A 22830-nucleotide genomic window follows, 5' to 3' on the forward strand; every position below is an offset into this window, starting at 1 on the left:
TTTTTCTAAAAAATTCTGTGCATTTTTTATGCACTTTCTTATACATTCTTTGATTTTTTCGTCATCAAAAAAGTCTTTCTAATGGAAAACATTCTACCTTTGAAAACATGAAATTGGAAATATTAGTTTTCGAGTAAATAGTTTCCAACTAAGCTGTAACTTAATTTTGGTTGTTATATTGGAATAAACGATAAAAGTTTACATTCTGATAGTCGTTAAAATAACATGGCATTAATGGAATAGCAAACGAGACTTCATGCACCGGTTGCTATAAAGAATGGGTCACAATAAAGGGAGGTCGTTCTAAAAAGCGTTAACTGTATTTGTCTTCTGTATTCTGAGATCTTTGTTCAGGAAAATGTTCATTATAATGCCTTTTTTTTTAATTAGCATAAAAAGAACCTTTTTTATACCTCTTCCAAGTTTGAAATGTTTCCTTTAACCCCTTGCCAGAGTCACTTGAACTTAGTTCAGGCAATTTAATTCGAATCATATTACATTGGTAAGGGGATTCAAGTATTTTAAAGTCTTTGAATGAGCTTGTGAGAAATGTTGTATGCTTAATGAATTATGCATGAAATACTTTGACGTTACATTTTTACTTATTCTTTTTTAGGGATTTTCAAGCAACTAATTGTCAACAACAAGATCTTACTCGCACTCGTTCTTTTAGGGTGCAACCAAGAAATCAACAAATATTTCGTCCATCTGAATTAGTTTTGGGAAAACTCCTTGGTCGAGGGTTTTTTGGCCAAGCATTTTTGGTAAATGTGCATTTGGCATTTACTATTTATGAATTATATTAGATTTCTTTAATTAGTAAATTTTAGTTTCCCCATTTTCAGTATGAAAAGTTTTGTCAAAGTTGTTTATTTGCTGCTACTCAAATTTAAAAGATGCACCACTATTTAGTGTTTGTTTGATGCTGAAAAATAGTATAAAACATTACTCAATTTATAAGCACTATATTTTGCGAAATATCTTAAACTAGATAAATAACAAAAGTAAGTAATTGTGCCAGTGTAAAACTATGTGAAATGATTAATTTTTAAAATACGTTAGGCTCTCTGTTTAACTACACTCTATTTAACGACTTTCTCTATTTAAAGCGGCTTTTCACGGTCCCAAATGGTCCACTATATTGTTAAAAGCATTCTATTTAAGGACGCTTTCTACTTAAGGGCGATGTTTTGTGGTCCCTTGAAAGTCGTTAAACAGAGAGCCAACTGTATATATATATGATAGCTTATATGTCTTGTCAAAACCTCTTTTTACCTGATACCTAAAAATAGAGGAATTTGTATTGCCTTCTGGTGACTTAATTACACAAAGATGTACTCAAATATTTTACTGCCAAAAACAAGTGCAAGGTCCTTATTGGAAATGGCTATGACGTAATGATAACACTTTTAATCTCGTACATCCCCATTGTTCGAATAAAATTAAACATAGTTTAGTTGTTGAAAACACTTTATTCTTCATCTAAATTCTCGAACAATTTCAGGTTACTCATAAACACACTGGTCAAGAAATGGTCATGAAAGAACTTTATCGCTTGGATGAGGAGGCTCAGAGAAATTTTGTCAAAGAAATAGCTGTTTTGCGTTCCCTTCAGCATAAAAATGTGTTGCGCTTTGTTGGAGTTGTATATAAAGACAAAAAGCTACATTTAATCACAGAATACATATCAGGAGGAACTTTACAAGATTATATTCATAACCATTCCATAGATATAGCTTGGTTACAACGAATAAATTTTGCCAAAGATATTGCTTTTGGAATGGTAAGTATTTTGTTAAATATTGTTTGTATTTAAAAATTAGCATGCTGTTTTTGTATTATACATGAGTTTGAAAGCAAATGTATGTAATGAGTAAATATCTTTATGATTGAAAATTAAATGAATGAATTACAAACATTTTGATGCACCAAAAATTGGAAATACTGCATACACGTGTTTCGGGGTGACAAGAAACCCCCTTTTCAATGAAAATACATTTGAGCTGATAAATAAATTTTTCATCCAAAAGCTCACACTTCTTTGCTTTGAAAAAAGGGTTCCTTTTAACCCCAAAACACTTGCCTGCAGTAATTTGCGCTTTTTGTGCATTAAAATGTTGGTGATTCATTCAGCAAATGTATGTATTTTTGTTGTAAAACTGATGTGTTAATAATATACCAGAAAAGATTTTGTATCCAGCATGCAAGTAACTGGATAGGGTTTATATATATATATATATATATATATATATATATATATATATATATATATATATATATATATATATATATATATATATATATATTCAAATCTAACAGTCTTTATTTTCTGCTGTTTCAAAAAAATAGGAAAATTGTTTAAAATGTTCTGACTTTGCTAAATACTCAGCTTCTTCAGAAAAAAGAAAGAAAACAAACAAATGGTGAAGAAAAGAGAACATCTGATAAAAAGATATATCGAAGCTCATGTTAGTCTTTAATAAACAGTAATGCTGTTTTAAATTTAATTTTGTTCTAATTATTTTTAAGATCTAAAGCTATGTTTTGAATATTGAAAAAATGTATCAGGTTACTATAGGATATTGTCAAATGAAGCAGTGACAGCAAAGGGATTTAAATGGGGATTTTTTAGTATTTGCTAAAGAAGAAACAATAATACAAAATGATAGATTCCATTCTTAAAAGTTTCATCATGTGTCCATGTATCTTTCATTTGTTTCACCAAGTTTTTCCACTATTCCCCCACCCCACCCTCAGGGCTGGAGACAACACCGGAAAAAACCTCCTGATACAAAATATCATTTTGTCCAACTTGTCCACTTTTTTGCGAAAACAAAAAATTCTAGATGAAAAATTAATAACGTGGCAGCAACAAATGAATATATTATTATAAATAAAAATTCTCATCATTCAAGGAGCATTTTTATACCATATTGTCACACATATTGTTGTATATACACAATAATTTGTAAAACATTGATTAGTTTGTATAAAAGCTTTTTTTTTTCTCCTGTTATTTTTATGTATCAAATGAATAGTAACATTAAGCTTTAATACATTTAGTTGCATTCGTAAAAAATATACTTAACATAAATGTTTTGAAACATAAAACATTGTAAGATGTATGTGTCTCAAATGTGAAGTATCATATAATGAAATATGAAATTTGCGATAGTGTAGAAAACATTGCATTAAAATAAAATCAAGTTTGTCATGACATTAATGTAAATTTAAAGCTGAACTTTTATGTTTTGGTTCAAGTTTTTGTTCCTGATATTTCCACTTCTAGTTTAATATTAATTAGACTTAAATTGAAACTTCTTGTGGTCTTATGTTATGTTTTCAAATCTATAAATTTTTTAAAAGATTTAAATCTTAATTTTATAAATTATTTTTTAAATCAATCAGTTCATTAAATATAAATAAAAGTAGGAATAATTTGTATTAGATTGCAATTTGCTTCATTAAAAAAACAAAGTGGCTACAAGAAAGTGCTGTCCGGAAAAACTTTGGACTCTTAAATCTGAGATTTAGAATTGTGGCTGAATTGCAACTTTGGGATTCAGAGTGTAGGGTGTTTATGATCTGAAATTTTCGTAAATTAAAAAAAAAAATGAGTTTCTGTTTCCGAAAGTTTTGGGCTGATAACACATGCTAAAACTGAAAACTTTTTTTATAAAGTTTTCAGTAACATAAGTAAAGTTCAGTAAAGTTCATAACTATGATCAGTATCATACTATCAACTATGTTCATAACTATGTTCAGTAAAGTTCATAACTATGTTTTTTCCAATGATTTTTATATGCATATTTGAAGCGTTTTTACGGGGTGGGGTGAGAGGTTGAGCTTCTTCATAGTTTTATTAAATTAGTCTTCATAAAACTTTACTTGAGTCATGGGGAAAAAAAGGGCAATAACTGCATTTTTTTTCTCCTCTCTCTCTGTGTAGAAGCTTTATGTACAAAAAGCAAGCTTGCTTATTTGGTTTGCTGAAAATAAAGCACGAAAAAACGTCAAATTCTAGCATTTTCCAATTGCTAGTGGGAAATCCAAAATGCTTTTCTTCAAATATCTCAATTTCAAGAGATACTGCCCTTAACATTCCCTCGACAGTTAAAACTGTTATATTAATAAAATTGCATTGATGGGTTACACTTGTAAAAATTTAAGTAACTTTTCAATTATGTGTCATTTTAATTTATATGTCATTTTCACTCCAGTCCCTTGAATGATGTATAAACTATGCTTTACATGTATGAACAATGCTGTATGATATTGTAACGGACCCGCTGCGACTTCTAACTTTCTTGAAAGGACGACACAGTTCTTGATTAAGAATACAGGAAATTTATTTACACTATGTACAGGAAAGATCGTCAACAACTGCTAAATTAATCATCAGCAATTAAGCAAGTATCACACAAACCGTAAACTCAACGGTTACACACGTATTTACTGCCAAATACAAAAAACAACACAGCGAAATGCCCCGTAATAAACAGAGCTAATACACTCTCAGCACAAATTCTCAATTAAAACTAAACTTTTCATCACGCTGGACGCTTTTATAAACATCGAAAAGATTCCACAACATTCGAAATGTTTCTCGAAATGCGTAGACCGTTATCAAATTTTATCAATGAAAAAAAGAAACGGGGGCCGTATACTTCAGCCGAATGTAAAGGGGCTGTATATTCATTACGAGAAACTATTTACAGGTTACGTTACTACAATAATTACTATTTACAGAATTCGTAACAATATTTATTTTTTTTTAAATTAACAGTTATATAATAATGCAAATTGTGTTTTTAAAAACTATTTTAACTTGTTGAATTTGATTACTTTTACGGTGAAAAATTGTCTACAAATTGTTTACTAAACTTTTTTTGTAGATTATGATTAAAATTCAATCATATTTCCACCAAATGATTAATTTAAAAGAATTTCTGTATCAATGAAAAAATGTAATCAAATTATATAAAAATTCTTTTTCATCACCGTAATAATTGTATGTATCAAAATCATGGAAAATCAGTTAAAATTTTATTTTGTCCAATTTCTTCCCTAGCCCTGTACTTTTTGCATGGATTATTTTTGTTAAACTTCAACCATTCAATCAAAATGGGCTGTTGAAAAACAAAAGTTTATGCTTGCCTTTCAATAACCTTTCTTTTTTCTTTTAGGCATACTTACATTCCAAAAATATTATTCATAGAGATCTGAATTCTAATAACTGCTTAGTACGAAAAGTAAGTAGCCCAACTGGGAAAAGGCACATTATGAGATATCACTCATAAAAAATATGTCATAACAAATTAAATTTTTATGTTTATAAGCTGAACTTTTGACTTGCTAACTCAAAATATTTCTAATAAATTATTTGTTTGAAACCTTAAAGTAGCAGATTTTTTATGTAAAAATGAGTTTTTTTAGTATGTCTATACAAAAGACCATTCAAATTTTGAGTTATGATTATGCGATCAATATTTTTTTCTGCAAAAATTTTATTCTCAAAGCATCAAAAGTTAGGTGTTTGAATTATTTCCTGCTGATTTATTTGTATAAATTGCTTTCAGCCGTATGGCATTTCTAGATCTAAAGGTAATTAACTGGATTTTTTTTTTTAATTTTGTTCATTTAAAAAGCTTTTTTAGTGGATAGTCTCTTATTTCATTATTTTTTGATGAATATATAACAATAATTACAGAAGAATGAATTTGAACTTATCCCCCCCCCCCTCCCCAAGGTTTAAGGTATCATACTAAATACTGTTATAGAAGCTATGGCTGAAGGTTATAAAATCAGTAATTCTAATATAATCTTAACCTGTTTTCCTTATGTGTTTTAAATGTTGACATTATTCTTTAAATATTAGTGTTACAAACCTTTAAATTTCTAGCTGAGACAAATATGAATAATAAAATATTTAAAACTAACTTTTCTCATATATTTTATTAAGTGCCAGAACAGTTTATGCTTCATTTATTTTTACATCTGAAAAAGAAAATTCAAATTTTCTCGTTGCTGTAGCAAATTAGCTGATAAAGATACATTAGTCCTCTTTTATGCAAAGAGAAAAACTGATATAGACTCATTTGAAGTAATCAGCAACTAAAGTTATTAAAAGAAAGACTTTAGAATGGTTTCATTTATACTGTTGGCATGCGTACTGTTGGCTCCAATAAACTCAACAAATTATTCAGATTTGTTAAATTTTTGACAGTATATTTTAAGCTGAAGTTTGTTTTTATGTTATGATTTCATAGGATAAAACAGTAGTAGTTGCTGACTTTGGATTAGCTCGAGTTATGTTAGAAAAGCAAGTGAATAAAAGGCTTAGTGGTGGCTCCAATACACGACGTCCTGAAAGAAGAAAACGGTATACTGTTGTAGGAAATCCCTATTGGATGGCTCCCGAAATGATGAAACATAAGAAGTATGATGAACGTGTGGATATATTTTCTTTTGGAATAATATTATGCGAGGTAATTTTTTTTTTCCTTTCTAGTTAATATTTTGTATTGTGTATGTATATGCTATGTCGAAAAATATTTGCACAACTGAAATTCTGTATTTAAATGTAATTATTTATTGTGGGGAAAACTGGAAAATTCTTAACATTTAAAGCAAGTGATTTTTTTTTTTTTAGCATAATGTTGGTAGAAAAAAACATAATGGTAGTACCAGGAGTGTTTGTGATCCGAAAATTTTGGGTTACAATTTCTGAAGATTTTGGGCAGAAAAATTATTTAAAAAAAAAATTCTTATGTTTTCCCTGCTCCCCCCCCCCCCCCCCAATGATTTCAATGCTACAAAAGCTTTTTGTATGTATATTTGGAGAGTTTTTACAGGGGTTGGGGGGAAGGGTCAAGTTTTCTCAGTTTCCGAAAATTTCAGTTCTCAAAAAATTCACGTAATTCAAATGGCAGGGTGGCGACAGATCAGGGAAAAGTCAGGGAACTTTATTAATCAGGGAAATATCAGGGAATTTTGAAAAAATAACAAAAAATCAGGGAAAATTTATTTTTATGAAGAAATTTTTTTTTTTTTTTTTTTTTTTTTTTTTTTTTTTTTTTTTTTTTTTTTTTTTTTCTTTACAAAATTAAGTACTCTAATTTCCTACGCATTTTCTGCCAATGATCTGTTTAAAAAAAAAAAAGTAAAATTAATGAGGTGTGATTATACACTGCCGCATATTTGTGCATCTTTTTTCCTCAAAGTCAAAATATTGAATTTTACTTATTAACCAAAGGATGAACTTCCTAAGATTGCTTCTGTGTCTGTTAGGTTGTTTATTTTACCTAGCTTGAAATTTCCTTTTACGCTTTCAATGCTACGTAAAATAAACAACCATACAGGCAAAGAGGAAGCCTTCATTACTGCCTTAGCTTCTTTGCCTTTATTCCGTTGTCTTGAAATGATTAGCGTACTGTAATCACGATCTCAAGAAGAAATCTTTGGTTTTTGAATTAATACTATAAAAGCTTAAAAGTTATCACTTCTTTGCATTTTCAATTTAATTGCTAAAACTGAACTTTCAATAAAAAAAAACTTTGTTTTTTGCCGTTATACTATTTGTTGCCACCGCAGAAGGTGGCAACATATAAAGGTTTTCTTTTCTTCAGACTTAAGTGATTCTTTAATTTTATAACCAAGTTGTATTCTTTTATATGTTTTAAAATTAACTAATTGCTTTTTTTTCTTTTTTTTTTCTTGCATTTCAAAGTTTTTTGTTACAAAAGCAATCTAAGATTTTTTTTTTCATTACATACTGAAATGATTTTAAATAGAGTTAACTTGTATACTTAAGAAAAAAATTTTATATTGTTAAAATGCTGTATTCATTCATTAAAAACTATGTTCTTGATTAGAGAAAAGCTCCCTATGAATGGATGTCAAATGGTTTCATCTGTTTTGCATAAATATTCTATTCTTTCACTATTACTTGTTATTCTTGCAACAATTATTATACTGTTTGAAAACTTAGTTCAAAATGACTTTAATTACTTTTTAGTTCTTAAATACACATATGTTTTTAAGAGCAATTTTAATAGTTTCTTAAAATTCTCATGCTAAGTGGTTTCTGGAAGTGAAGTTTTTTTTTTTTTTTTCTATAATCTTTCCATTGTAGAAAAATTTAATGTACTGTTTTGTAGGTTCCCCCCCCCCCCCAAAAAAAAAAGATTGACTTGATATATTTTTTTAACCATTTTATTAAAAAAAAAGTAACATCTTTTGAAAATATATCTTTAGTTCAACAACTTTACACAGCTTAAAACGTTAAAAATACTGCATTTTATACAGATATACAATGGATTTCAAGTAGAGCAAAGAAAGAAAACCATTATCATTGGTAACGTAAATCAGGGAAATTTGGTGAACTTAATCAGGGAAATCAGGGAAAAGTCAGGGAACTTTTTTTCACAGTTCCTGTCGCCACCCTGAATGGGTTTTTGTAAAAGAAAAATTTGTTTAATGCTCTACATACTTTTACTGAAATGTTGCTAGGAAATATTCTTTGTGAACTAAATGAAATAACATTCATTATTCATAGTAATTTTCTTTTTAAAAGATTTTTGTACAGGCAGTCGACAATAAACTGAATGAAAGAAAACTTTAAAGGTTACTAGTCATAACTTTATTTTAAAATTGAAAGATAGAGAGAAATCTTTTAAGCTGTGAAATATTGAGCAATTTCATATGTAAGTTGGTCAGTAACAGCAACTGATCAATGAACACATAGCCTGCTTAAGTTAAGAGGTTACAACATATTACATCCCGATTCTACAACTCAGACTGATGTAAGTCCAAAAATTGCAATTTTCCTTTTATTTGTGCATTGTACATAGAATCCTATTTCACATCGAGCTATGTGAACATAATCATGATAAAGAGAACACTGTGTTATTATTTACCAGTTATTAAAGGAGCGTGTGTCCCATCCTTTGCATGCGTCAGACAAGCGTTTTCAGTCTCTCCTGTAAAGTAGCGATTATGTCACTTACGTTACTCTGGCTTTGAGGTACAGAATTGATAAATGCTTAATATCGTACACTTTTAAGCGTGCAAAAAATTAATGGCTTTTTTATTGTCCTTTTAATTTCTCCTCTTTGAAAGTAAATCTTTTATATTTAGATAATTGGAAGAGTACCAGCTGATCCTGATTTTTTACCAAGAAGTTCTGATTTTGGATTAAATGTGGCTGCTTTCAAAGAACAGTTTTGCCTTGGTTGTCCTGAACCTTTTGCTGAGATAGCATTTAAGTGCTGTGATATTTCTCCAGATAAAAGGTATCTTCCTGTTTATTTTCCTTAATTCTAGAGATGTTTGAAAATGTAAATTATTTGGAAAGTGTTTCTATAAGTTTTTTTCATGGTATCCATACTTTCTTCATTTTGTTATTTTACAGGGTTCCCACGGGCCCTCAAAAGCCCCATAAAGGCCCTATTTTCAAGTATTGTTTGTTGGGGCCTTTCTAAAGGCCATATTTAGTTGTCAAAAGCCATAAAAGTTGATCAAAGGCCCTATTGTTTAGGATGTGACAAACCTTTCGACCTTTAATAAATGGGCAAAGACATTTGCTAAAAAGCTACAACCTAATAAACTAATAATTTAGAACATAATAGATTTAACAAAAAATTTTGCTATTTATACACATGCTCATTGTTAAAAAAACATATGATTTGTTTATAAGGAAACAGGTCCCTTTCACTATGTCCCAAAGAGTGACCTTATAGCGAGGTCCCAATGAAAACCAGGGTTTTTGTGATCCGAAAATGTCGATAATTTTGGGTTTCTGTTTCTGAAAAATCTTGGCTGACAACACATTCTGGAAATAAAAAAATATTTTAAAATAAAACTTTTAAAATTAAATATTTTTCTTTTTTTTCCCTGATTTTTGAAGATAATTTGAAGAATTTTTACCCAGGGAAAGGGGGCAGGGGTTGTGCTTTCTCATAGTTCCCAAAATTTCAGTTTTCAGACAGTTTTACATGCGCCGACTTGCCCTCCTGCTGCATATCTGTTATGTTTCTATGTATATGTTTATAATCTAAACTCTTTCCACCTTGAAAAGTTTCTTGTTGCGACACTGGGGTGAAGTGGTCCTATATTAAAAAATGTGCCGTTAAAAAAGGTCCTATTTTTCAATCTGCTGAAAGAGTGGGAACCCTGTTTTAGAAATTTCTTGAAACCTTTTACTCATATAGTGATCAACAACTAAGCTTAAAATTTATGTTTTTAGCAACTTTTGATTTAATAATTAGATTGAAGCATTTAATAACTGCAATTTTGGATGGCTGAGTGGTTAAAAGAATAAATTGAATGGTGAGACTATCTGACTAAATTTATTAGCTTTTTTACTTCTCCATTTTAATAACCTTTTTCTGGAAACTAAATTGTCGAGAGTTTAAACTATGCAAAAAATATTTTTAATAATATAGCCGAACTCGTTTACGACAAAATCCGAGAGACCAAATAAGAATTTCACTATTGCCGTTATTTCATTGTAATAAAAAATAATTATTGAATAAAAACAAAAACCCGACTGCATAAAAACCAAAAAAACTAAAAAGAAAAACATGTAAGCCCAGTAGTTTAGAATGTTATTAAGTATTACTGAGTAATTACACCAGTGAAATAGTTTTATAATCGATACACACATAAGACAAATCATAAATTCAAAGGCAGAATAGAAGGATCAACTGTTGGGACCCATTCCTTTTTGAATCAAAAAACCCCGTAAAATTTAAGTGGACCCCGATTATTGATCCTTCTATTCTGCTTTTAAATTTATGATTTGTCTTGTATGTTTATCGATTATAAAACTATTTCACTGGTGTAATTACTCAGTAATACTTAATAACATTCTAAACTACTGGGCTTATGTTTTTCTTTTTAGTTTTTTTTAGTTTTCATGCAATCGTGTTTTCTGTTTTTATTTAATAATTTATTTTACTCTTTAGTTAATTTTCATTGACTTAGTTATTATTATTATTATAAGACGGTAAATTTCGCAAACTTGTTGTTTCTTTGAGAGAGTTTATATTGTGAGGTTTATTAAGTAACTTGTTGTGGTCTAAACTACTAATTATTAGTCCCTCTAGGGACCTAACTCGGCTTAAAGCTACATCTGCTTGACCTTTAGCAAAAATGCACGAACTTAAGTCAACCACAGCTACATAAACAGCCTGTGTAACTCATGATGACGCGAGTTCGAAAACGTCGACAGTCAAATCTTTCTCATAAAACTAAAAAAGCTTGTTAAGAAAGTACACATCGCGAAACTCAGTCCCCTGAATCACGATAAAAACAAATGCAACATGTTAGAGATGAAAATTTGTAGACTTAGTAAACAAAAAATTCAAGCAGTGAAAATGCTACCTGCATTTGCTGCACGTTGTGTCACACGCAGGTAGCATGCAGCATGATCCCAAAATGGCAACTAGATTTTGATATGGTCAATTTTTACTACCGTCATGTGTTTAGTGACACTCCCAAGGTTAAGACAAATCGATTCACGTAAGAATTATCGAAACTGGCCAAGGCGTTTAGCCTCTTCAATGCCACAAAGGAACAAACATACATACATAGACTCATAAGCATATTACCTTTTTTTGCATCGTGTTAAGCGTCATGTTAAAAAGTTAAATAATGCACAGTAAAACATGCAATCAACCTAATGCGTAATGCTAAGTAGTGGATTGATGCTGAGAAAAGTAAGGCATGCGGGGAAATAATTTATTAAGTTATAGTCATTAATTTGCTACATGCAACTTCGCTAGAAACTAGCACGACTACATGTACCTAAAAAGATCATTTCAGCCAAAGTTTTTGGTATTTTATGTATTGCCTTTTGATAATTTGGAATATTTGCTTAGTTTTAATGTTTATTAGATTTAATTTTCCTTCTTCACAGACCTCTATTCAACACGATCAAAGGCTGGTTAGAGGGAATGTCTATTCATTTAGGCATTTCAAACCAGCTGCCTCAGGAACTTGTTGATGCAATTCTTAATTTCAACTCCCAGTCTGGAGATTTCCAAGATGATTCTAGTCAGGAGGTGTATCAGTTGAAATCTCCTTTTCCTCTCTTAAGAACAGTAAGTGAACAAGGATCGTATCGACTTTCTACCGATTCATCTTCTCCCACGATAGAAATATGAATAAAAAATGGTATCATAGAGAATGTAAATTTTAGTGTGAAATAACAAATTTTAAAAATCATTTGGAACTTAAGACTTCAAATGGTAACTAGAGCTTGTATTTCAAATGTCTTCAGTATGTGTAAATTTTATAACTTGTAACGAATCAAAAGAGTGTTAAATATATGTGTGTGTGTTATGATTATTATTACTTGTAACAAGTTTTGATTGGTTTAAAAAGAAGTATTCTTAATTTGCTCCAAAAGAATGATCTGCTTTTGTTAAAAGATGTAGGTTTTTGTTACAGTATTCAAATTTTATACATTAAGTGTGAGATTCTTTGTCTGTTTCAAGAATCAGAATTATGTAATGAAAATTTAATTTTTCAATCGTTCTGAAAACCACAGTGCTTCTGAGCTTCCAATTTATATGCCTTCAACTGTTTATAACAGCAACATATCTTGCATTGTTCGACATTAAAAAAAAAAAATATTTTTAGGGGGAAAATACATTTTCTCTGAAATTGAAAAGTATTTTTATATAGAACTTTTGAAAAGAACCTATACAAAGGCAAATCCCTGTTTCATTTTTTGTGTGTAATGTGCAACATTTTAAGTAAGAAATATTTTACTTTTTACTAATGAAGTCCTTAGAGAAATATAGTTTGCTTACAGGACTCTTAACCATAAAAATATTCTTAGAAGAGAAATAGTTTTTTAATGAGAGATTTAAACAGTGAAACAACACTGCTGTTTTTAGAAGATCATAATTAGACAGTAGGATAATGTGCTCTAAAAAATTGAAGTGCCACTTGAAAAAAGAACACGTTCAAATATAGTCCAAGCATTGTTTAGCTTTTTAAACATTTTTCATTCCTTTACAAGTGCACAGAAAATACCACAGTTACAGCAGAATCTTTGCTCCTAGAGTATCATCAACATATTTATTTATACTGGGAAATCAATGGTTGAAGTTTAAAACTTTTACTGTCTTGATCTTAAAATACAGGAAATATTTTTCAGTATTATATAATGTTACTACAATAATTTGTATTTTGCTGCTGTCTATTTCTTTTCTTTTTTCTAGGATCATAAATAAATTATTTGTTCTCCCTTCTAGATAAATATTAAAAATCTGGATTGCTATTTGAGAAAATGTGATCATCGCATAATAATTATGGTATTATCCACCAAAATAAAATTTTGTAACGCTAATGAGAAGTTATTAATTTACATGATAAAAATCAAATGTAATTAAAAAAAGCTCATAATAATTTAAGACTTAAAATTTAGAAACCATTCATATTTCTTGAATGGTAATGAAATTTGAGAAATTAAAGATGCATATTTTTCTAAATGCAGAGAGGGTCGCTTACAATATTACTATATTATTTGCACTATCAATGATTAAAAATACTGAATTTTCAGTGGGGGAAAAAAAGTTATTAAATTAAAGTTTATGTTCAAGTTTTTTAATGTTAAGAGTCTGTTTGATATGTTTCATAGAGAAATGCATTCAATCTCTAATTGACAGGAAAACCAATGCCTTATCATCTAAACTGTTTAATTTTGAAGATAAAACATTGCTTTCCTTCGTAAATTTTATTTTTATTGCAAAGTTTATAATGCTTTTGTATGGTTTAGGGGAACCTTCAGCATTCCAAGTACCAAAGTACACTTTACATAACACTTTGAGATGACCACATTGTTCTCACTGTATCACCTGTATTGTATAAAGTAACAGTTCAACTTCTTGAGGCAGTTATTTACTGTTTCCTTGAAGTGAAGAAAATCATTCCTAAAATATTAAATTTTGTGAAACCTTGTGTATAGCTTTTGTATTGAATTATTACATGTGTTTTTTGTATGCAAATTTATTTTTTTAAAGTTTTTAAGTAAATTTTTATAGCACTTTTGTTGCCAGGGTTTATGTGCCTTCTTTCTGTCATTTCTATTAATTCTAAGCTGATTTTAGTGTCATGAAAATATGTATTATTGTCTGTTTCTTAAGAAGGGTAGCGGCACCAGTAACAGACATGCTTAAGACATCGCTCTCTCAGGTTAACTCAATTTTCTGAGCCTCTTAATGTATTTAGACTTTTAAAACTATTTTTCTCTCGTGCAACTACTTCTCATCTAACGTTTGGCTGCCTCTAGATCCTCTGAATTATTTAATTCTAATTTTATTTGCTCAGTTTCGAAAAAAGGTCCAAACCCCAGTAACAGACACCAAAAGTTCTGATGGTACCCTGCAACAGAAAGGATGAGGAAAGGATGGGTAATGGACAAAATTCCCTTTTTCTTATCAAAATGTGCAAAATTTCTTTATTTTTATATACCTTTAAAGCCTTATTTAATTCAAATGAACATGAAACACCAGCTGACCTCGTGGTGGCTGTTCATAACCTTCCACCACTGCCTTGTAAATACCATCTGGCTCATAAAATTCACTCTGATAACACTAGATTATTGCACCCTTTTCATGGGCCACAGCAATGTCAGTTTTACCCATCAAAAATTCTTATTATTTAAATCTAAACTTATGACTATCTGTTACTGGACCCTTGTGTGTTGCTGGTGTGGTTACCCTATATGTTGTAAAGTTTGTTAAAATGCAAATATAAGGGACCAAAGCAAAATCTTTAAATAAGTTTCTATATAATTTTAGGCGGAAGTTTCACTTAAAGTTTTCAGGAAAATATAGATCCTTTTTTAGAGAGATTTGATGGCAAATGTTCAGTTGTAACAATTGTACTACTTATACAAATCAGTATTAGTTTTTGTGCATGTAATTTGAAATTCCTTACTATTCAGTATTATTCCTATTTCTTGCATTGTCTTTCATTTTTCCTTCTTTTTGTTATCTTCAAGATGTTCTAAAAATTGTAAAGTACAACAAATTTAAGAAAAAAAATGGGCAAAAATTATATTTGCTCATTACAAAACAACTTTTGTAAACCATGTACATTTCCACATTTTATATATGTACATACATTATATTATAATATATTTTGGACCTCATAGTGTACATTATTTGAACCTTGTAGTGTACATTTATACTATTTTTATATCACGCATTCAAGTATAAGAAGAAATTTTATCTTTTTTTTAATGCTTTTCTTAAGTATTGTGAGCATGTAAGTTCTTAATTGCTTTAATTGTTGTTCCTTTGAAATTCAAGTTAGCTGCTATTTGCATTGATGGCAGGCTTTCCTTTTAAATTTTAGCATTTGAAAATGTTTTATACTCTTTAGTTTTCAAAATTCACTATACAGTTTGAATAAACGAAACTGCCTTTTATGTAAATATGCTGTCAATTAAGATTTAACTTTTTTCCTTTTTCGAACTTCCTTCGGTGGTTGTATGTTACAGCTTTCTTAGTTTAAACTTTTTCGGTGCTGGGTTGTTCCATTATTAATATTCTAGATATTATTAATGTATGCATTTATTTTTTTTAAGTCACAGTGAAGTGAGAAAATATTAATCTAAGTTATATATATATATATATACAAAAAGTTTCTTGATTCTTGAATATAGTTTTTAAATTCTTTTATGAACTGAATATGAAATAACTACCCATAATGTATCGTTTCTCCTAGTGTCACCAGTTTTTTTTTTTTTTTTTGAAGCAATGTATGTTGTTTGCTCCCATAACCTTAACAGTCACCCAAATCCCATCTAAATTTATTTCTTATTGGTCATTTTTCATGCAACCTTCTTGCTACAGCAATTAACTAGTATGTTGTGGCCATCACGAAACTTTCTTCTATATTTTTCTTTTTTTTTTTCTGATCCCTCCCCATGCTTGACGAGGAAGCAATATGCCCAACAAAAACAAAATTACACATGCAAAAACTTGACGACCATCCCAATGTCTGAATTATTGCAAAAGCAAAGCAAAGAGCGAAAATTGAAACTTATTTTAAAAGCCTTGCTTGAATTAATTACAAATATTTTATTTGTTAACAAACATGAGATGGCAACAGTTAAAAATTTTAAATCATTGAGATAATATTTCCGATCATTTCCATACAATTAAAATCACGAGCTGAACGCAGACGACAATCTATTACGATTTATCTTTCTTATTGTTGCATTAATAAAGCTATTTTTATTCCAAAAAAAAAATCAACACCTCTTGGAGCGATTGGCGTCAAAATTGAACCAAAGCCTGTTTACATATGGATTCACATATATTCCAAATTTCAACCAGAACGTAGCATTACTTCTTGAGATAGGGCACTCACAATGGAAAAAAAGAACGGGCGATTGCGCTACCCCCTTTTTAGCTGTTGACACCAAAATAAAATCAGCTCTTATACCCACTAAGGACTACTTGCCGATAAATTTTTCTTTCATTCCGTTCATTATTTCTTGAGATACAGCAGTCACAATTGATGACAAAAAACGTTCTATAGCTCAACTCCCGTTTGAGTTATTGACACCAAAATTGAATCAGCACATGTTCCTGTTAATGGCAACATATGGACCAAATTTTGTTTGATTCCGCCGGTTACTTCCTGAGGAATAGCAAGCACGCATAACTCAAAAAACGTCCCATTGCTGCACCCCCCTTGGAGGAATTCGCGCCGAAAACCAATGGGCACAAGTTCACATAGGGGCACATATGTGTACCAAATTTCATTCGATTTCATGCGGTAGTTTTTGCTGTAGAGCGGCCACAAAAAACTGGTCACACACAGACGTGACACACACACAGACAGACAGACATTTTCCAAAAATAGTCGAAATGGACTCGGCACACCTCAAAACGTTCGAATCCGTCGAAATTCGAAAATTTGCACGAATCCAATACTTTCTTCTCTATATTAGACATAGAAGAAAGTAAAAATTAGTTTGCAAGGAAGTTACAGATAGATTGTTTGTCAGTTTTCATGTTAAACACACTCCAATTTATACAAATGCTGTAAAAGTTATATCAAAATTTAGAACATCTTCACAATCTGGTTCTGATTGTATTATGTACAAATTGCTTATCATTAAGGAAATTAATGCAGCAATAAAAGCCATAGTGAGTAAATTTTGAAGAGGGGGTGAAATTTGGGGAGAGGAGGGTGCTTCCATTTTCTTTCTCCAAAATTTCTTCACATTAATTTATGACACATCACCTCAAAAGAAGATTATTTCCTGCTTCATAAAAAGACACCTATGGGCAATATTCATTTTAAATCAAGCTTAAGTTTTGCAGTTGTGAATGGGGAGGGGGAGAGAAAGAAGAGAATATGTGTGTGTGTGCAGCATTTTATTTTTAAACAAGTTTTTTTAATATTCTTCAGGCAACTATTTTCTTAAAAATGAATATGATAAATTTCAGTAGGAATCATGCCCCTACAGCATTATTTGAGTAAGGATTAAATTGGAGTCAAACGAATTGAAAGCCTTTAAAAAAGTATATTTGTTGTTTGTCTGCCAAACCTTGTTAAAGAGAAAAGATGATGATGAACAATTAATGGTTTGTTTTTCATTTCATAAAGAGCAATGTAGTGGGATTAGAGATGAAAACAGTTGGGGAAAAAACCATAACATTTTGGAAAAAACGAAAAAAAAGTTTTTTTACGAAGGGGTTTATTTTCACTCTGATCCGGAAAAATTGATTTTTTTTCAACTTTTCAGGAAGTTTTAATTGAAATTTTCAGCAAAAAGTGAAAAAATTCGAAATTTCTCATACTTAAATTATGATGCTATTTCCTTCTTCCCCACCCTTTCCTTGTATGTTAAAAAACTGTCTAATTTAATAATGCAAGTTGTTTTATGATAATATAATTTGCATGTAGATCAAAAACATATAATACTTTTTTGCACTTTTTTTTTTCACAAAATTATCTCAATATCAATTAGGGGAACCGTTAGAGGTGAGAGTGTATATTTATTAGAGCTGGGCGATGTAGAAATTACTACATTGTGATGCATCGACAACCTTATATCACGATGTAAGCAAATTTTTTTTTAATTTTTTAAAAGCTTTACTTATAACTGCTTGTTTAAATATTTAATTTTAAATAATATATTCAAGATGAAAAAATATAATTTACACCCGATACTATAAACGAATTCAATCAGTAAGAAATCAGAAAGCACTCTAAAATAGGAAATGTAATTGATATCATTAGACACGTCTTTCCTAATATCATTAGTTGAACGACGACTTGACTTATTTCTGGCGTTTGATCAAGAAAGTTCTAAGGCCATTTTTTTCTAATTAAACTTATCTTTATGTGTATTTCTGTCAAGCAGAAAAAGGAGATGTGTGGATTGCATAAATTTTTTAATGCTTAACCCTTTATATGTGCCAAGAAAAACAAAACTATTAAGAAACCATATTTTTATTCATAAAAAATCAATTTTTCCAGAAAAAAACAGTAGAAAACCGGATTTTTTCCACCACTTCAAAATTTCCGGAAATTTTACATCTCTAAGTGGGATACAAATTTATGAAGTTTGAACTAAACAGTGACTAAAGCATTTTAAAAAACAAGACATCTTGTTTTCGGACTGTTCAAAAACAGTAACAATAGCCAACATTATACTCAGCTGCAACCTTTCTTGACATTGGAGAAAGAAGTTGAGACCAAACTAAGGAAGTAGTTTCCTGCAAGCTGTCCGAATTGTGGGTGAAATTCAGCACTTTGCTTTAGAAATCGGATTAGTTTTCAACATTTCTTCAACTTCAACACATTCCATCATTCAACATTTCTGTAAAATGTTTGGTATTTTCTTTTTTACTAGTGGTGCAGAACGTAGTATTACATCCATTTGAATCGGATGCCCCAGCCCATAACAGCTCACAGACAGTTGGCGATCTCCTCTAGTTCGCCAAGTAGGTAGCTAGAAAGTATGATGTTTTGTCTGTTAACTCAGTTTTTCTTCCGCGCTTCATGACGTTATTAACAAGAATTTTCGCAAACAACTGTATCGGTTAAATTAATGATCAAAAGTTGAACTAACTGTAAAAGGAGAAAATAGTGCACATTTCGAGAGGGAACTACAAAATTTATAAAAATATGAATATGTGATGCTCATAAAATGTCTTGGTCACCATCTCACTTGAAAGTGCTTATACAGTAAATTTTAATATGAACTAAGCACACAATAAAAAAGATAACTTTTTGGTACCAAAGATTAAATTTTCATCACTTCATTGTGTATTTTGTATCAAAGTTATGTTTTTATCCTCACTTGTCAGGAACTTGCCATAATTATATTCATTGTATTTATTTCACTTTTTGTGTTGGCATTTTTAGTTATATTTTATTCTATAGTCATTCCATTATCATACCGGTTTATTTATTTTTGTTTTACATATCTTAGTTTCATATTTAAGATTTCAGTTACTTGTATTGTTAATTATAGTTTAAGATTTTGACACAATTTGTTCGCCCTTTTATGTTTGTTACTTTTTGTTTGAAACAAATCAGAATTTTTAAAATTGCAATAATTAAACAAATATTGTAAGACGTGCACCTGAATAAATTAATTATACTTTATATCCTTGTTTTTTGTTTTTCCCTCCTTCTACTTGAATTAAATCTATTGTGCATATTACAAAGCTATAGCCATTCAGAATGCTTTTGTGAAATAAAAATTGTTAAAACTGAAATAGGATTTCTGATCAATCAAAGGAAATACTTTGTTAGTGCAACCAGAATTTTTGCATGTGGGGGTAACTTGGATCAGTGATTAAACTCAGGTTTACTATGTATATCACCATACAATGGGCGCTACAGCTTAAAAACAAATGTTCTGAAAAAGTATTTAACCTCCAAACCACCTCTCGATGAAGAAGAAATTTTTTATACCACAATAAATTTCTTTAGTTATGTGAGTAATACATAACTAAATTACAGGGGTAGAAAAATGGACTTTGTTGTGGTTGAAAGAAATTTACTATTTTATTGAAATAATTCTTTTGAACATTTAATTGCATGGCTGCAACATTAGCAGATTTTGGAGGACGGGCACATGCCACTCGAAAAGGATTCAAATTAATTTAAGTATCCCAATAAATATTTTAAAGTTACTTCTCCATAAGATAAGTAAAAAAAAAGTGATTACTTTTTTTAAAAAAAAATCACATTTGAATAAAATTACTTGAGAAATATTGGAGTTGTAAGTCAATGGGGAAAGAATACATATACTTAACTTCACTGGTTTTGAATTCAAGAGTACATAATATGGTGATTCGTCCAAAAATTCTTCTTTGATAGAAAAAAGTAGGTGAATGTGTACCTAGAAAAGTCATTTCAATGTCAGAAGCTGATTGTGTAGGTATGGATTTCTTTAGTCCGGTCAATTTGGACATAAAAATAGTGATCAAATAACAAAAGTTCCAACAAAGCCAAATTTTTGTAGAGGCCTGGGGTTTACCATTGCAAGTGAAGTGCCAAAAGTCCCCATCGACCCCATGTGAACTAAAGTTATTCAGGGTCAAAGGTCCAAATTTTAGGTTTTTTTGGATTTTTCTCGAAAACGGTGATTTTTATCGAAAGGTATCTCAGATCAAAGCTGTAGATCTCAAAATTCTCTATAAAAATAGTCCTTATGATTTTTGTCTCCAAGACCAACCGTTTACCAGATATCGCGTACTCTCAAAAGACAGCCAGTCACTTACAGAATCCCGTCTACTTCATGGGTGCAACACTTTCCGTCTCAGGACGGATTTCCGTCTTGACAAAATTTCCGAGACGGAGGTCGGGACGGAAAGAAATTCAATGACTTTCTTTTAATTTTTAATGAAAAAAGAAAAATTGAGTGTTTGAAAAATATGCTTTAGTATTACTGGACCGTTCCATAACCACGAATTTACATCGACATTCTCTCGGTTTTCCGCCTTGTGCTTGTTATGTTTGCAACATGCTTTTGGAGGAGTGGCTTTTAGGTATAGCTTTGTTATTTCCAACTCACTGCATTGCAGGCCGAGGAGTTGCTCGCTATTCTCATTGATTTTTCGAAGCAATCGGCTCTAATTGAAAATTTAGCCTTTTCTCATGCTATTTTCGATCATCCTTTCGTTTTTTTCATTTGTGGTATTTTTTTTTTTTTTCCAAACTTTATACGCATAAATGAAAATTATGTACGCTCTTAAAATGTCTTAAGAGTTGAATCTGCATCACCGTTTGAGAGTGATTGCTGACAAGATGAAATATTTTCGCCTCAGCAAAGGGCGTCCACATACCAGGTAAAACAGAAACTATCAAGGATTTTGAAGATTTTAATGAAAATGAGAATATTGGAAATAATCGGGGGGGGGGGGGATTTCAAGCTGGTTGGAAACACCGATAGACAAACCGTTCCTGCATTTTTGACAAAGACTTGAGGTATCACTAAATTCCAATGTCATTGAATCGAACACTCGCTAGAATGGAAATATGGGTGTGGGAGGGGGGGAGAGAAAGGAAAGGAGAAAAATAACGGCAGCGCACGAGTTTGCGAAAAAACGCTGCTCTTGCAAAGAGGGTAATCTGTGCGCAAATTAACCCACGATACTGATTAACCCACTGGTCTTAAAACGTTGATATCTTGGACAATCTAGGGGGGGGGGGTGTAACTCACTGGTTACAGTATAAAATATTAAAAAACTGAATTGAAAATATTTTTGAAGCTAGGAGTGGTTCGATATTTCTCCACTGCAAACTCTTAAAAATTTAAAAGTCAAAAAGTTTTAGGCTGTCTCTAATGATGTAAAAGTGGGTTTTAAAAAAGAATCGAAGACTGGAGTCTTAAAAACACTAATTTAGGCAATCTTTAGTGAATTTATGAGAGATGGTTTTGGTGTTCTAACATGAAAATGTTTTGTAGCTGATGTATTAAAAACTATTTGAGGCTATACTTAAATGACTTAAGTTAAAGGGCATTTGCGACCCTCTCCCGAAAAGTGTTTGTAATTGAAGTCTTAAATCTTTTAGGCTGTCTTTGTCAATGTCAAGAGGGAGGGAGGGGGCTCTCTTTAGGCGAAATTCCGAAACTGGAGTCTTAAAAGCGCAACTTTGGACCGTCTTGGGGGTTCGAGGTTCTCCTTTCCCAAAAAATATTCAAAGCTGAAGCATTCAGAACTCAGCTTTAGGTAATCTTTGGACGACTTAAGAAGGGGGAATTCGAAGGCTTTCTCTCAATACGTTTTAGAATTTAAATTCTTAAATCTTCGGTGATGAAAAGGGGAAACCGCAAATTTAAGTAAAATTTAGTGAACTTAGTGGAAAGAGTTCGGGGTGGGGGGGTCTCTCTCCCCGAAGTATTGAAATGCTATTTTTGAGTGAGTTAAGAGTTAGGGAATTCAGGGTCTTTCTCGAAACATTTTCGAAATTGAAGTCTTAAAACTTTGGGTTGTCTTTGGCGATGTATGGAAGGGAGGTGCTCTCTCAATAGAAAAATAAATCTTAAACAAAAATTTACACTGCGTTTAGTAAACACAATGAAAGGGAGGCGGGGTATTCCGCACCCCCAGCCCGAAATATTTTAGTTTCTGAAATTCTAAGAGCTTTGTTTTGGGCTATCTTTGGATGACTTAAGGGGGAAGAATGTAGGAAGATTTTTTCAAAAAGTTTCCAAAATTAAAGTATTAAAATTTTTAGGCTATCATAAGTCATGTTTATAGGTAAGAGGGGTAGTATTCCTACAAAACAATTTAGAAACTGAAGCCTTAAAAATTTAAATTTTGGACATTTGTG

General features: G+C 30.7%; 1 protein-coding gene across 1 annotated transcript in view; it reads left to right on the top strand.

The window, feature by feature from the left end:
• LOC129233408 (LIM domain kinase 1-like) overlaps positions 1-12167 on the top strand; it is a 33981-nt gene extending 21814 nt beyond the window's left edge. Inside the window, exons 7-12 of the mRNA XM_054867437.1 lie at positions 617-764; positions 1505-1783; positions 5187-5252; positions 6270-6488; positions 9139-9293; positions 11921-12167. Coding sequence (XP_054723412.1) covers positions 617-764; positions 1505-1783; positions 5187-5252; positions 6270-6488; positions 9139-9293; positions 11921-12167 — 1114 coding nt within the window. The remainder of the gene's footprint in view (positions 1-616; positions 765-1504; positions 1784-5186; positions 5253-6269; positions 6489-9138; positions 9294-11920) is intronic.
• The last annotated feature ends 10663 nt before the right edge of the window (positions 12168-22830 follow it).

The sequence above is a fragment of the Uloborus diversus genome, unplaced genomic scaffold, assembly GCF_026930045.1.
Source record: "Uloborus diversus isolate 005 unplaced genomic scaffold, Udiv.v.3.1 scaffold_388, whole genome shotgun sequence".
Classification (NCBI taxonomy): Eukaryota; Metazoa; Arthropoda; class Arachnida; order Araneae; family Uloboridae; genus Uloborus; species Uloborus diversus.